The sequence below is a fragment of the Bidens hawaiensis genome, unplaced genomic scaffold, assembly GCF_021521415.1.
Source record: "Bidens hawaiensis isolate Kalapana, Puna unplaced genomic scaffold, B.hawaiensis_p1.1 tig00024462_1, whole genome shotgun sequence".
Classification (NCBI taxonomy): Eukaryota; Viridiplantae; Streptophyta; class Magnoliopsida; order Asterales; family Asteraceae; genus Bidens; species Bidens hawaiensis.
Window position 1 is genome coordinate 92,571 of NW_027493865.1, and position 15,087 is coordinate 107,657.

The window sequence follows — 15,087 nt, forward strand, 5'->3', positions numbered from 1 at the left end:
ATGGACAAAGATAAAGCTCACCTTCAGACTGTTTTCAAATAAATCCTTACGAACCCATGGCTCCTGGATTTTATTTTATCTTTAACATTTTTTTAATGTATAATTATTTTATATTTAAATTATACACACATATCCTATGACTGTATTAAGATGGGCATTAATTAGCGGTTAGGTAATAGGTATGTAATCGTTTTTAATTTCCATCATATATAATTTTTAAATACATTAATTATTATATATATATAAATCATGTTTAAATATTGTTTTATACACAAGGACGTGCGTTGACATGCAATATAATCACCATATAAATAATAATCTACGAACACATCCTAAAAATCACTCACTCAAAACATTAAGATCCCGGTGTTATCGAACTTCATGTTCGTCGAACCATCAGTCTGGGTTGAAGTAGCGACGGTGGTGACATTATTATCAACCGCGTGCTTAGGCTTTGCAGAGATTATTAGGAGTAATCTTCAGTATTCCAAGTTTACAAACTCTAGTACTTCTAGCATAAAAGCTTCGAATAAACAAGGTATGAAGTTTTCTGAGGAGAACCGGTATGCTGATAGCGTACACCCCGGCGTAGCTTGTTGGGATTGTCGTTTATCGTCTTCCCTGGCGACGGTATCAGGTTCCTTTTGCTTAGATCTGGTGTCCCCTTTCATTTCTTAGAGTTTTTGAGGTAACTAGTTATATTGGCAAATAACAGTCTCAAGTTTACCAATGGTTCGTGACTAACGGAGTTAACGATCAGTTAGTCTATGTAAGGCACGCCTAGTTGTCGATAAACATCTATGTGGCAACATTACGTGGCAAACAACCAGCTATTTCCTTTTTAAAAAATTGGTTTTAAATAATCCCAACTATGCTCTGTTGGCAAATAACCGAACTAACTAAAGGTGTATTTTATTTCCAATGGTCCACTAGGCGTGCTGCGTAAGTGACAAACTAACGGAGTTAACTATCCGTTAGTCGCATACCACTAGAAGAAATACACATGTAGTTTAGGGTTGTCACTTTTACCCGAAACCCAACCCGAGAAAATCGTACCCGAACTAACCTGGCCCGAGAAACCCAAACCCGGGAAATGGCTAACCCAAATCCGAACCGAAGTCATTCGGGTTGGTTCTTGGGTCCGAATTCTAGGTTACCCAAAAAACCCGAATAAACTTTTTGTTTTAAAACCATATATTTTTAGGTATTATAGGCTAAGCCTTAGCCACTGACGTTATCAGAATTTAGTCCAAATCGATTGTTCGCATTCCACCTATTATGAATCGCTTATTTATTGTTTATTAATGTTTCAATATATGACTAAAAGCAACTATAATCCAACACTCTAATCACGCCATATGTTGAAGACGATTATGCCGGTCTTGTTTATTATGATTGAACTTTGTTAAATTTTACACCTTTTAGGATGCTTTATCGGTTTATTTTTGTTTTATTGTTCTTTATGTCTTTATTTACATTATGAGTAAAGAAGAATGTGTTGTATTTAAATTTAACAATGTAGTTTTTTCCTAGGAAACTCGAAACCCGATTAACCCAACCCGAACTCGAATTACCCGAACCCAAAGAAACCGTGAGAGATTTGGGTTGGGTTTATTTAAAACTTTGAAACCCGAAGAACTCAACCCGAAAAACTAACCCGAAGAACACCCCTACTTTAGTTGGGATCGCAACCAGCCAAATGTGAAATTGAGACTATTATTTATCAACAGAGCATAGTTGGGATTATTTAAAAGAAATATTCCTTGTCAAAACTATATTATTGCCATTTTGCTATGGTTTGTAGGTTCTATTTGTCCACAAGTATAGTGCCAACATGGGTTTAGGTTCAACTCTCATCATCTTCACATCCTATTTCTACATTGCTACAAGCATGATACTCGTCCAACATATGAGTCGAGGACTCCCCGAGCCACCCATCAATCTAACATACATCGGTTTGATCATGTTTATCGTGGGAATCATTGGCAACTTTTATCACCACAAACTCCTCTCGAAACTAAGAACACACAACAAAAAGGAGTACAAGATTCCTCGCGGAGGACTATTTAATCTCGTTATCTGCCCTCATTATCTGTTTGAAATCATGATGTTCTACGGGTTTGCTTTTATTAGCCAGACGTCTATGGCGTTTGCTTGCGCTCTTGGTGTTTCGTGTTACTTGATATCAAGGAGTCATCAGACTAGAAAGTGGTATGCAAACAAGTTTGAAGATTTTCCTACAAGCATTAAGTGTGTCATCCCATATGTTTTCTAAATAGCTTCATATTTGGGAATTCTTGAATTTATGTGTTTGAAAATTTGGTTGATATGTAATAATATGTATTTGAATTTAGTTTTATTTTGTAAAATTAAACTATCTTTGAGTATAGACAAAAAAAAGAAGAGAAATCTGGAATTTATATAATAAATTTAAATCTTATATGTATATATAAGCAAAGCCTTCCTACATTTTATCATGCTACCAGATTGTTTTATTTGTAATTAGAAGCTTCTCATGAATTTGACCCGAATTCACATGTATGGGTCTCACCAAACCTAGATAGCCCTAAAACAGGTTATAACATCTCACTAAATTTAAAATTAATCTCACCAAATATTTAATATAAAGATCATATAAAATAGGGATATAGTAAAAATCAATATTCGATTTTAAAATAAAAATATTCTTTATAATTAAAAAACAATTTTATAGTTAAAAAAAACGCGGGTAATGTGTCTCACCAAATCCAAAATAGCTTTTAAACAGGGTTATAATATCTTATTTATTTGTGGAACTCTTTCATAATTAAATCCTAAGCATATATCATTAACTTCTTTATGATAAATAAATTAAAATCCAAAAAAATATATATAAATATTAGAAATGAATAATGTAAAATACTCTTATAATACGGGGGATAAAAAACTAGTATATATATAGCCAAGTGTTGCAAGAAAAGTTCAAACAACAAGAAGAATAATTGTTTCACTAAAGTTACTTACAGATATTCTGTCTCTTTAAAGTCACCAAACTTTATTTTGTCATTCGATCACATATTATATAATAAATTAAGATTTTTATCAAGTTATGTCATATCGGCCATAAAAACCCAGACGCATGAATTTTGTTAGATTACACATTACAATGCGGAGAACTTTCAAATTTAGACTAACAATCAATCAACACATCTACTCAAAACCAGGCCAGTTGATGTTATCTAGCTAGTAATATACTTGTATTTATAATGTTTGAAAACAGACAACTTTATTGAAATATATAAATAAATTGACATGTAAATGAACCCATTTTGCATTATATTTTATGTTAGGATGAACCTCAATCTTTGAGTGCTGCTAAGAGTTAAATACCATTTCGTTCGAGAATCATCGGTGATGAGATCCGGCTCCGATACTGTTAGTATAAAAGTAGAACTTCCAGGTTCATTTGGTCATTGTTCAATAGTTAAAGGTCTGGAATTATAAACAGTTGTAATAGTTAGGTGAGTTGTTAGTTAGTTGAGTTCGTTGTATAACTACCGCAGTGATCTGTAAATGAAAGTTAGCTATTGATTGTGGTATCTTCTTCTCTCTTGATTCTCTATCTCAATTACTAGCTAACAAATTGGTATCAAAGCAGTTCTTCCTTGGAACACGCTTGATTTCGTCACTATATCCATCAATCTGTTCTTTCTTTCTGTTTCAATTCTCTGAAATTGATCATTGTTTGACCAATTTCAATCCTCATTACATTTAAAATCTGTCCAATTTCATTTCAATTCTTCAAGAGTTGATCAATTGTTCGATCAATTCAGTTTTTCCCCAATTTCAATCAGTTTTGCCCTAAATTCGATTCTGTTTCAATCAGTCATGACCACTCATAATATGTCAATGGATCAACGAGTACAAGAACACGATGTAGTCTTGAATCGAATGGATTCGGCTATCACGAAGAACGCCGAGAATATTGCTTCAATGAAGTCACAAATGGAAAATCAAATGAATGAGCTCATCCAAAGTATCCAGGCGTTGAGCAATAATCAAAACAACAATCATCATAACCATGGCGCTGGTATGAATCAACATCTGACAATTCACATCTACATGCTTTCCATAGCAGCCATAATCGCCTAACCAAGATAGATTTTCCGAAGTTCAATGGTGAAAACATAGAAGGGTGGCTGTGCAGAGTAGAACATTTCTTTGAAATCGATGCCACTCCTGAAAACCTCAAGGTTCGTTATGCTGTAGTTCATTTAGAGGATGTAGCTTTACTTTGGCACCAATCATTTGTTAGATCTAGGGGTGGTAGTATTGAAGGAATGTTGTGGTATGAATACAAAGGATTTATAGTTTCCAGATTTGGTTTAGGCTTAAACCAGTATGCTATGGGTTCTTTAGCAGATTTGAAACAAACTAATCAAACTCTTGAGGACTTCTGTAAAGAGTTTGATCTAGCTTCGACTAGGGTTGATATTTGTGATGAATATGCTGTGAGCATGTTCTTAAGAGCCATTAAGCCAGAGATTGGAAATCCTGTGAAGTTGATTAGGCCAAAAACCTTACCAGAGGCTTACATGTTGGCAAGGGTTCAAAATGATAATAATATGTCTCTAGTACAACCCATTAGATCTTTTAAGCCATCCAATTCTTTATCAAATTATAAAACCACAGATTATGGCAATAGAAGTGGTGGTGGTGGTGTGAATTTACCTCTGTTACCTGCTCCATCTTTGAAGTCTAAACTTCCCAATGCTAGGAAATTAAGCCATAAAGAAATTGAAGAAAAAAGGGCTAAGGGTGAGTGTTTTGGGTGTACAGAAAAGTACACTCTAACTCACATTTATAAAAATAAACAATTGTTCTCTATTGAAATAGTGGAAATAGAGGAGGCAGAGTATCATGACCCTGTGGAAATCATAAGACAAGAATTACAAGATCCCTGCATTTCTTTAAATGCTATCATGGGAATGAATTCTTTTTCTACCATGAGAGTAAAAGGATCAATTGGCACAAAACCCTTACAAATCCTTATAGATTCAGGTTCTACACATAATTTCTTAGATAGAGGCTTGGCTACTAAGATGAAATGCCCTGTCAAATCTATTAAAGAGCTGAGTATCACCATAGCCGATGGCAACAAATTACCCTGCACTCATATACGTGAAAATTTTAAATGGTGTATGCAAGGTAACTGGTTCACTATTGATGTGATGCTGATTTCACTGAGCAACTATGACATGGTCTTGGGAGTACAATGGCTGAAAACTCTCAATGACATTATGTGGAATTTCAAAGAGTTGACTATGAAATTTAAGGTGGCTGATAAGATGTTTGAGTTAAAAGGCATAGATTCTGATGGTATGCAACTTTGTTCTTCTGAGAAATTAGAAAGTTTATTGACACAAGGGGTGGCTTCTGCACAATTATACAGCTTGCAAACTGTGGGCGGTGATTCTTTTCAACATGACACAACTATTTCCCAAATTACCCCTAACAATCAGTTGGACACTCTATTGAAACAGTTTCAAGATATGTTTGAGGTACCAACTACATTACCACCTAAAAGAAATTGTGATCATAGAATATTGTTAAAAGATGAAAATGTCACAGTAAATCAAAGAGCTTATAGATATCCTGCTAGTCAAAAAGATGTGTTGGAAAAATTGCCTCAAGAGTTGTTAGATGCTGGTACAATTAGGAACAGTCAAAGTACATTTGCCTCACCAGTGGTCTTAGTAAAAAAGATGGCAGCTGGCGATTTTGTGTTGATTACCGGCAACTTAATGAAGCTACTGTTAAAAATAGGTTCCCTATTCCATTAATTGAAGAATTATTGGATGAATTAGGGGGGGGGGGGGGGCTACCGTGTTCTCTAAGCTAGATTTAAGGGCTGGCTACCATCAAATAAGAATGGATGAGAGGGACATCCATAAAACATCCTTTAGAACACACCAAGGGTTGTTTGAGTTTGTGGTAATGCCCTTTCGGTTGACAAACGCTCCTGCAACATTTTAGTCTTTAATGAATGAAACCTTCAAGCCCTTATTAAGGAAAACCACACTGGTTTTCTTTGATGACATATTGGTGTACAGTCCCACTATGTCTCAACATGTACTTGATCTTGAACAAGTTCTATGCCTTATGAGAAAACATTCATTAATGGCCAAGCAGTCCAAGTGTTCATTTGGGGGGGCTACAGTGGAGTATTTGGGTCATATAATTTCTGGCCAAGGTGTACAAACTGATCCCAAGAAAATTTTAGCCATTAAGGAATGGCCTGTTCCTCAAAATCTCAAACAGTTAAGAGGTTTTTTGGACTAGCCGGCTATTATAGAAGATTTATCAAAAGTTTTGGCATTTGTGCAAGACCTTTGACTGAATTATTGAAAAAGGATGAATCTTTTATATGGACTATTACCACACAAGAAGCATTTGATCAGTTAAAACTTGCCTTAACTTCTGCACCAGTTCTGGCTCTTCCTGACTTCACAAAGACATTCGTAATTGAAACTGATGCTTCCTCCAAGGGTATGGGTGCTGTTCTTATGTAGGAAGGTCATCCCATTGCCTTTATTAGCAAGGCATTTTCTGTAAGACAGCTTACTTTTTCAGTTTATGAGAAAGAACTCTTAGCAATTATGATGGCTGTTAAGCAATGGCATCATTATCTGATTGCTAAAAGGTTCTTAATTAAAACTGATCATAAGAGCTTAAAGTTCTTATTAACCCAGAAAATTACTACTCCACTTCAACAATCTTGGTTGGCCAAATTAATGGGTTACACTTATGACATAGTGTATAAAAAAGGAACCGGAAATTTAGTTGCTGATGGCTTATCTAGAATGCAGGGGCTGGCCTTATTTGAATTGGGTGTGAGTACTATTGATCCTATGTTGTTACAGAGGATTAAAGCTTCTTGGGAATTTGATGCACACCTTCAATCCATTATTCAGAAATTGGTGCAGGGACAATCAGTGCTCCATGTTACTTGGGCTGATAATCTGCTAAGAAGGAATACTAAGTTGTGGATTGGCAATGACAGCCAGTTAAAGATATTTTGGAATTATTTCATTCTTCAGCAGTGGGGGGTCATTCAGGTTATGTCCCAACTTTGAAAAAGGTACAAAATTTTTGTTATTGGAAAGGCTGCTCTAAAGATGTGTATCAGTTTGTTAAAGATTGTCACCAGTGTCAACAGGCTAAATATGAACCCTGGTTTATTGCAACCCCTACCCATATATTCACTGACATTTCAATGGACTTTATTTCTGGATTACCAAAAATTCAGGGTAAAGACACTATTTTGGTTATTGTTGACAGACTAACCAAATATGCCCATTTTACCCCTCTAGCCCATCCTTTTACTGCACCTCAAATAGCCCAAATTTTTCTTGATACCATCTTTAAACTACATGGTAATCCTCTTACCATTGTGTCTGACCGTGATCCAATTTTTGTAAGTCAGTTTTGGAGAGAATTCATGAAACTGCAGGGCATTAAGTTAGCATATTCCACTGCATATCACCCCAGAGTGATGGTCAGACGGAGGTTCTAAACAGATGCTTGGAAACCTATCTTAGATGTATGTGTATGCAGACTCCTCAGCAGTGGTTGAAATGGGTAAGCTTGGCTGAGTGGTGGTATAATACCACCTATCACTCTTCTATTCAAACTACTCCTTTTGAAGCATTATATGGGTATCCTCCTCCTTTGCATAATCCATATATTCCTAATGACACGAAGGTTGAAGCTGTCGAGGTATTGCATAGAGATAGGGAGGCTATGATTACTTGTCTGAAACAAACTTTGAATGATGCTCGTAATAGGATGAAGCAGTATGCTGATTCACATAGAAGTGAAAGATGTTTTACCAGTGGAGATTGGGTCTATCTGAAGTTAAGATCTTTTGTCCAAACTTCTTTAAAAACTCAGAAACAGTAAAAGATTGGCCCTAAGTTTTATGGGCCTTTTATGGTTCTGGAAAAGATTGGAGCTGTAGCTTATAAGCTGGACTTGCCTCAAGATTCTCATATGCATCCTGTTTTTCATGTGTCCTTATTGAAGAAAGCTCATGGTCAACATTCACCTACCATTCCATTACCTGCAGGTCCCAGATTCTTGTTCCAACCTCGTGCGATTATTGATAAAAGATTGGCTCGTAAAGGTACTAAATTGGTTTCACAAGTATTAGTTCATTGGCATGGTGTTCCTCTTGCTGATGCCACTTGGGAGTTTGAAGATGAATTTCAATTGAGATTTCCTTGTTTTTCTTAATTCTTGAGGACAAGAATGTTTTCACCGGGGGAGCTTTGTTAGTATAAAAGTAGAACTTCCAGGTTCATTTGGTCATTGTTCGATAGTTAAAGGACTGGAATTATAAACAGTTGTAATAGTTAGGTGAGTTGTTAGTTAGTTGAGTTCGTTGTATAACTACCGCAGTGATCTGTAAATGAAAGTTAGCTATTGATTGTGGTATCTTCTTCTCTCTTGATTCTCTATCTCAATTACTAGCTAACAGATACCAATTAATAGGTTCAGACCTGGAGGTGAGAAATTAGAAGGAAATAAAGGAAAGCATATGCAGGCTAAACATCTAGTCTTACAAAACTCACTCATAATTAACTACTAACTATCCAGTACTACCACTTAGTTAACTACCACTGATTCTAAATAATTACTACCTGGAAATAGCCAATACAGTAAACAGAGGAAAATGTTGTATCACTGATTTGCGCTATATAACCACTTGGATGTAGTGTCGGAGTGCTCCAATCCCAAGCATTGATCCTCTTTCGTCTGAAACCATAAATAAACCTAATAATAACCGCAAATTGGTTCTCACTATTTTCATCTTAAGAATAAAATGTATTTGATCCTGTTTCTATAATAACAATAAAAACAATAATAATATAACCAAAAGGTAAGTGTGCTAACCTGAAATTGGCTGCAGAGGACATCAGAATCCTGAATATGCTGCAGCTGGTATGTAGGGTGATGAAAAGAGAGAGATGCAAACTTCCACTGATACATTATGGTTTAGAATAAAACTATATGTTGCTTAACAAGCAAAATAATAATAATAATAATAATAATTTGGTTTATGACTAATAAGTGTTAATTGTATTTTAGTTAGGGTTTTAGCCCATATTGTTGGTTAAAGCCCATGGGCCTTTTATGGGCTGTTAGCTAGGGTTTAGTTGTGTATATATAGATGTAGTTGCTTATGTATTCAACACACCTTCAAGTAATAAACATTACTTTACTACAACCATTTCTTTACATGGTATCAGAGCTACGGCTCTCGATCCAAACCCTAGCCGCCACTTAATCTGAACCGAACCAGCCGGCCCTAGATCTGAAACCGAAACCGAACCTCCTGTCCAGATCTCGAAATCTTTTTTCGAGACATATTCCGCCGTCACCGCCTCTCTCACTGACACCACCAACCTCCGATCAGCAAACCCTAAAATTCCGCCGCCTCTGCTCCGCCACTGCCCTCGTGACGGCGCGTGCACCGCCCTCCGGCCGCCGTCCTTTTTTTCAGGTTACTTATTTTTTGCTTCCGCACCACCCTGTGTTGTTAGTTTTTCAATTCGGGACCTTTTAGTTTTCTGTCTCAGTTCGCGTGTGTATTCGTTCGAATAAGAAACTTTCAGATCCAATGGCTGATAAAAAGGCTTCAGAAACTCAGATTGCTCCAGGTATTATTAATTATTCAGCTGTTCTTCGCATTCCGGTCAAACTTGACTCAAAAAATTGGGGTTCGTGGAGTCTCTTTGTCCAAAAGGGTCTTGAAAGTTTGGACAAAGACGATCATCTCACTAAACCACCCCCGGACCCGATTACCAAAGAATGGAAAATTGATGATAGCGGAATCTTAATGGCCCTATGGAATGCTATGGATACACAAATCCTTACTATTGCTCAAAACTTTTCCACCGTAAAGGAAATGTGGGATCACCTCTCTTCATCCTTTTCGGCTAAGGAGTCTGTCTCTCATGCTTATTCTGTGGTTCAAGCCTATGGTCGGGCCGAGCAAGGTGATTCTACATTTACCGACTATTTCACACGATTCTGCAAACTCCGAGATGAGCTTCGCACTATGTTTCCACCCACTACTGATTTGAAGATTCAGGAGGAGCGAAACGCCAAGATGGATGTCATGACCTTCATTGCCGGAATCTCGCCCAAGTATTCAAGCGCCCGACCCCTACTGTTGAGCAACTCCGTTGCCACATCTTCAGTTGCATCAACCTTTCACCTGTTGCGGGGAATGTATGGTCCTGGTGCAACTCTATCTCCTACTGATACATCGGCTATGTATACATCTACTGGTCGGGGTACTGGTCGAGGTTCTCATATGACCCACAAAAAGGGTATTGGACGGGGCGGTGGTCTTGTTTGTCACTATTGCAAGGAACCAGGTCATACGAAATGGGACTGCCCGAACCGCCCTCCTGGAAGTCAGCCACCTCCTCGTCCCAAAGCTCGTTTGGCTGCCGCTGGTGAGACTTCAGGTCCAACCGCCACTCCCTCCTACACAGTTAGCGAAGAAGACTATTGTCGTCTCCAGCAGCTTCTAGCCTCTCAGACTCCTGCTCCTGCTCCTGCCCCATGTGCCAATACGGCCGATTCAGGTACGCTTCCTAGCCCTTCTTCATCTTGGATTATTGATTCGGGTGCCACTCATCACATGACTGGGAACTCGGGTATTCTGTCCAACCTTAATAAAATCTTCCACCAACTGGCTGATGGGTCTTCCTGTCCTGTACTGGGGGTTGGATCCATTAACACCTCATCCAACTTAAACCTCTCGTCTATTCTATATGTTCCTAAATTTCCCGATAACCTTTGTTCGGTAAGCCAACTTACTAAACAACACAATTGCTCTGCTAAATTTTATCCTACTCACTGTATCTTTCAGGAACTAGGGACGAACCGTCTGATTGGCACAGGTTTTGAATCTGGAGGCCTCTACCGCTTAATCTTCCCGTCAGGTCCTACATGTTCTACAGCAACTGCCTCAGTCAGGGAGGACCACTGTCGGTTAGATCATCCCTCTACAGCGGTTATGAGGCAAATGCGTCCAGATTTACCACTTTCGTCTTTTAATTTTCATTGTGAGTCGTGTCAACTTGGTAAACATACCAGACGTCTCTATCCCCTTAGAGTGTCTAATCGAGTCAGTTTTTGTTTTGAACTTTTGCATTCTGATGTATGGGGGCCATGCCCTACCAAATCTACTTTGGGTTTTGAATATTTTGTTAGCTTTATTGATGACTATTCTCGCACTACTTGGATTTATTTGATGAAATCTCGTAGTGAAATTTTTTCCATATTTCAAGAATTTAATGCTTATGTTCAAAACCAATTTAACACCACCATTAAAACTTTCCGATCTGATAATGCTAAGGAATATTTTTCCACCGACTTTTCTTCGTACTTGAAAAACAACGGTATTATTCATGAATCATCATGTGCATATACATCTCAACAAAATGGTGTGTCCGAACGCAAAAATCGTCACCTATTGGATGTTGCTCGCACACTCATGATCCAATCACGTGTCCCTCATCGTTTTTGGGGAGATGCCGTTCTCACAGCTGCATATCTGATTAACCGTATGCCCACACCCGTTCTTCACGGTAAAACACCGTTTTCTGTACTATGTCCCACTGGTACTCCTTTTCCTCTCGCACCTAAAGTCTTTGGTTGCGTTGCCTATGTTCATGACCATCGTCCGAAAACAATCAAACTTGATCCCCGAGCCCTTCGTTGTATCTTTGTTGGTTACTCACGGGTTCAAAAAGGGTATCGGTGCTATAGCCCTTCTCTTCACCGATACTTTACTAGTGCCGATGTCACTTTTAATGAGCCCTGTCCTTACTTTCCTGAGTGTTCCACTCCTGTTTCTGACCCATTTCCTGACCTCGATATACCCACATCTCCCTTCATCCCCACCATTCCTGTGTCAGTTCCTTCTACCGATCCAATCTCCTCTGATTCTGACCCACCGATAGAATCTCCGCCACTGCTTTTCACATATGCTAGGCGAGGTAGGGGTCAAACATCAGCGACTCTTGAATCACAACCTGGCCACGACCCCGAAATACCCTCCGATACTCCGCCTACATCTGAGCAATCCACACCTCTCACTACTACATCCTTACCCGATCCACCAACCTCTGACACACCTGTTTATGATCCTCCTGGTGCCCCACTTCCCGATATACCTATTTCCTTTCGCAAGGAACCCCGGACATGTACTCGTTACCCAATTCAGGACTATGTTGCCTACACCCACCTATCTCCTGAATCTCATGCGTACACCACTACCCTTGATTCCTACCCGATTCCCAAAAATGTGACGAGCGCTCTCGCTCACCCAGGATGGAGACAGGCTTTGGAAGATGAAATTGGGGCTCTAAAGTCCAATCATACATGGGATCTTGAAACACTTCCTAAAGGGAAGCGTATTGTTGGTTGTCGTTGGGTGTTTACGGTTAAACTACACCCGGATGGCTCCCTACACCGCTTAAAGGCTCGGTTGGTTGCAAAAGGGTATTCTCAGGCATATGGCATTGATTACGATGAAACTTTCTCTCCGGTTGCTAAAATGCCATCTGTCCGTATTTGCATCGCTCTTGCTGCCATTAATCATTGGCCGCTCCACCAGCTTGATGTCAAGAACGCCTTTCTTAATGGTGTTCTTGAGGAGGTATATATGGAGCAGCCCCCAGGGTTCGTCGTTGAGGAGGAGGCCTCGAAAGTTTGTAGACTACGTCGTTCTCTATATGGTCTTAAACAGTCTCCCAGGGCATGGTTTGGTCGATTCTCTAGTGTCATGGGACAGTTTGGGATGACTCGGAGTGCCTACGATCACTCTGTCTTCTTTAGACACCAGAAAGGGAAGAGGATTATCGTAGTTGTTTATGTTGATGATATTATAATCACAGGTGATAACGAGGTCGGGATTTCCGAACTCAAGCAGTTTCTTCAGTCTCAGTTTCAAGTCAGCGACTTAGGTCGATTGAGGTGTTTCCTTGGCATAGAAGTATCCCGCTCTCCACAAGGAATACTTCTCTCCCAACGAAAGTATGTTCTTGATATGTTAACTGAATGTGGCTTACTGGGTTGTAAACCTGTTGATACCCCAATGCTTCCTACAAAGAAACTCCTCCCAAAAGAAGGAGATCCAATGAAAGATCCTGAGCGATACAGACGGCTGGTTAGTAAACTTAATTATTTAACCGTCACACGACCGGATATCTCCTTTACTGTCAGTGTTCTGAGCCAATTTATGGCTACACCATACACCGGTCACTGGGATGCTGCCCTTCGTGTCTTAAGATATCTTAAGACCTCACCTGGCTTGGGTATATTATACTCAGATCAGGGTCATTGTCGTGTAGGTGCCTTCACGGAAGAAGGAGATGGTCGGATATCAGGGTTCTCAGACGCAGATTGGGCAGGTTGTCCAATTTCTCGACGATCTACCACCGGATATTGTGTGTTTGTTGGAGGAAACCTTGTATCATGGAAGAGTAAGAAGCAACACACGGTTTCCCGGTCGAGTGCCGAATCGGAGTATAGAGCCATGGCAGATGTTACATCAGAGATGACATGGGTTCGTCGTCTTCTCAGAGAGCTCGGGGTTGTTTCTAATGACTTGATGAGGTTATACTCTGATAATCAGTCAGCTATTCACATAGCCAAGAATCAAGTATTTCATGAGAGGACAAAACATATTGAGGTCGACTGCCACCTTATCAGAGATCGGGTAGTAGGCACACAAATTGATCCTCCTTCCATTCAACCAGTTCATGTGAAGACAAATTTCCAGCTAGCAGACATTCTAACTAAACCGCTCCGGAAAGCTCAGATAGATTTTATTTGTAACAAGTTGGGCATGATTAACATCTATGCTCCAACTTGAGGAGGAGTGTTAATTGTATTTTAGTTAGGGTTTTAGCCCATATTGTTGGTTAAAGCCCATGGGCCTTTTATGGGCTGTTAGCTAGGGTTTAGTTGTGTATATATAGATGTAGTTGCTTATGTATTCAACACACCTTCAAGTAATAAACATTACTTTACTACAACCATTTCTTTACAATAAGCATATACAAATACCTTAGAAAATTCCTCATCAGGAACCTGTAGTTTCTTCTGTATGCGTATTTTAACTTCAGCAAACGTTTCACCCTCGCAGATCACAAAAATAAATGGTTCCCCAAAGTTTAGTACTTGCTATTGATACAAACTTATATAATATTATTATGATCAGAATGCAGAAAAATTAACATCCTATAAAAGCAAAAGTACAAACCAGGCAGGTACTGAGATGTGTCTTTTGTATAATGACAAACATGAATTAGACGTCTCTGTGGACCAAGGTCCTTTTCCTCTTCTGGAATCTGTAATAAAATAAAAAAGTCAAAAATAATCCAAGCATGAATTTTGTAAGCATTTTAAGACTACCTCCTCAGCACGTAACGTCCAGTATTGATCATTAAGGTCCTGAATCTTTTTGTCTAGAGGACAAATCTGCATACAGATTATCTCAGAACCAAAATAAAAATGTAATACGGTAAAAACACTTATAAGTTATAAGCCAAGTCAACATAACTATAAACAGAATTTGTAAAGGTTGAATACCTGGTAAATCCTGTGGCAAAAGATGCTAAGCAATCGAAGCTCTGCGTCTTTATGAGACAACTCAACCTGTTCCATTATTACATTCACCAGTCAGCTATAGAAGACGTGGCAATTTCGACCCGTTTCAGCTCAACTTAACCCGACCCGTTTGGCCTGTTATAGTGTATTAGAAGTAGTTAGAGTTGATATGCTTACCTTTGTCATAAGGTCATTGATGAAATCACTCACAGTGCTTTGTCTTGACAATGTAATAGTATGTATGACTACCTACCAACGATCAAAAAAACAAATCAACAAAAACAAAAAGAGTCAAAACATAAATAAGAAAAAATGACAAGTCATAAAGTCAACACTTCATCTTTTGTTGCATGATGAAAAGCAACTTTTAGAGTTTTCAGGTCTTGCAGTTTTGGAAGCGGCATATCGAGTACC

At 38.7% G+C, this 15,087-nt stretch overlaps 1 protein-coding gene and 1 pseudogene across 1 annotated transcript; both read left to right on the forward strand.

Annotated features, from left to right (window-relative positions):
* Positions 1–2,275, forward strand: LOC143569377 (uncharacterized; annotated as a pseudogene).
* Positions 2,276–3,867: 1,592 nt separating this feature from the next.
* Positions 3,868–8,274, forward strand: LOC143569378 (uncharacterized). Its single transcript, XM_077055310.1, has 7 exons — positions 3,868–4,069; positions 4,174–5,729; positions 6,393–6,528; positions 6,613–7,097; positions 7,289–7,456; positions 7,597–7,884; positions 7,987–8,274. Exons 1-7 carry the CDS (start codon positions 3,868–3,870, stop codon positions 8,272–8,274), a joined length of 3,123 nt encoding a protein of 1,040 aa, XP_076911425.1.
* The last annotated feature ends 6,813 nt before the right edge of the window (positions 8,275–15,087 follow it).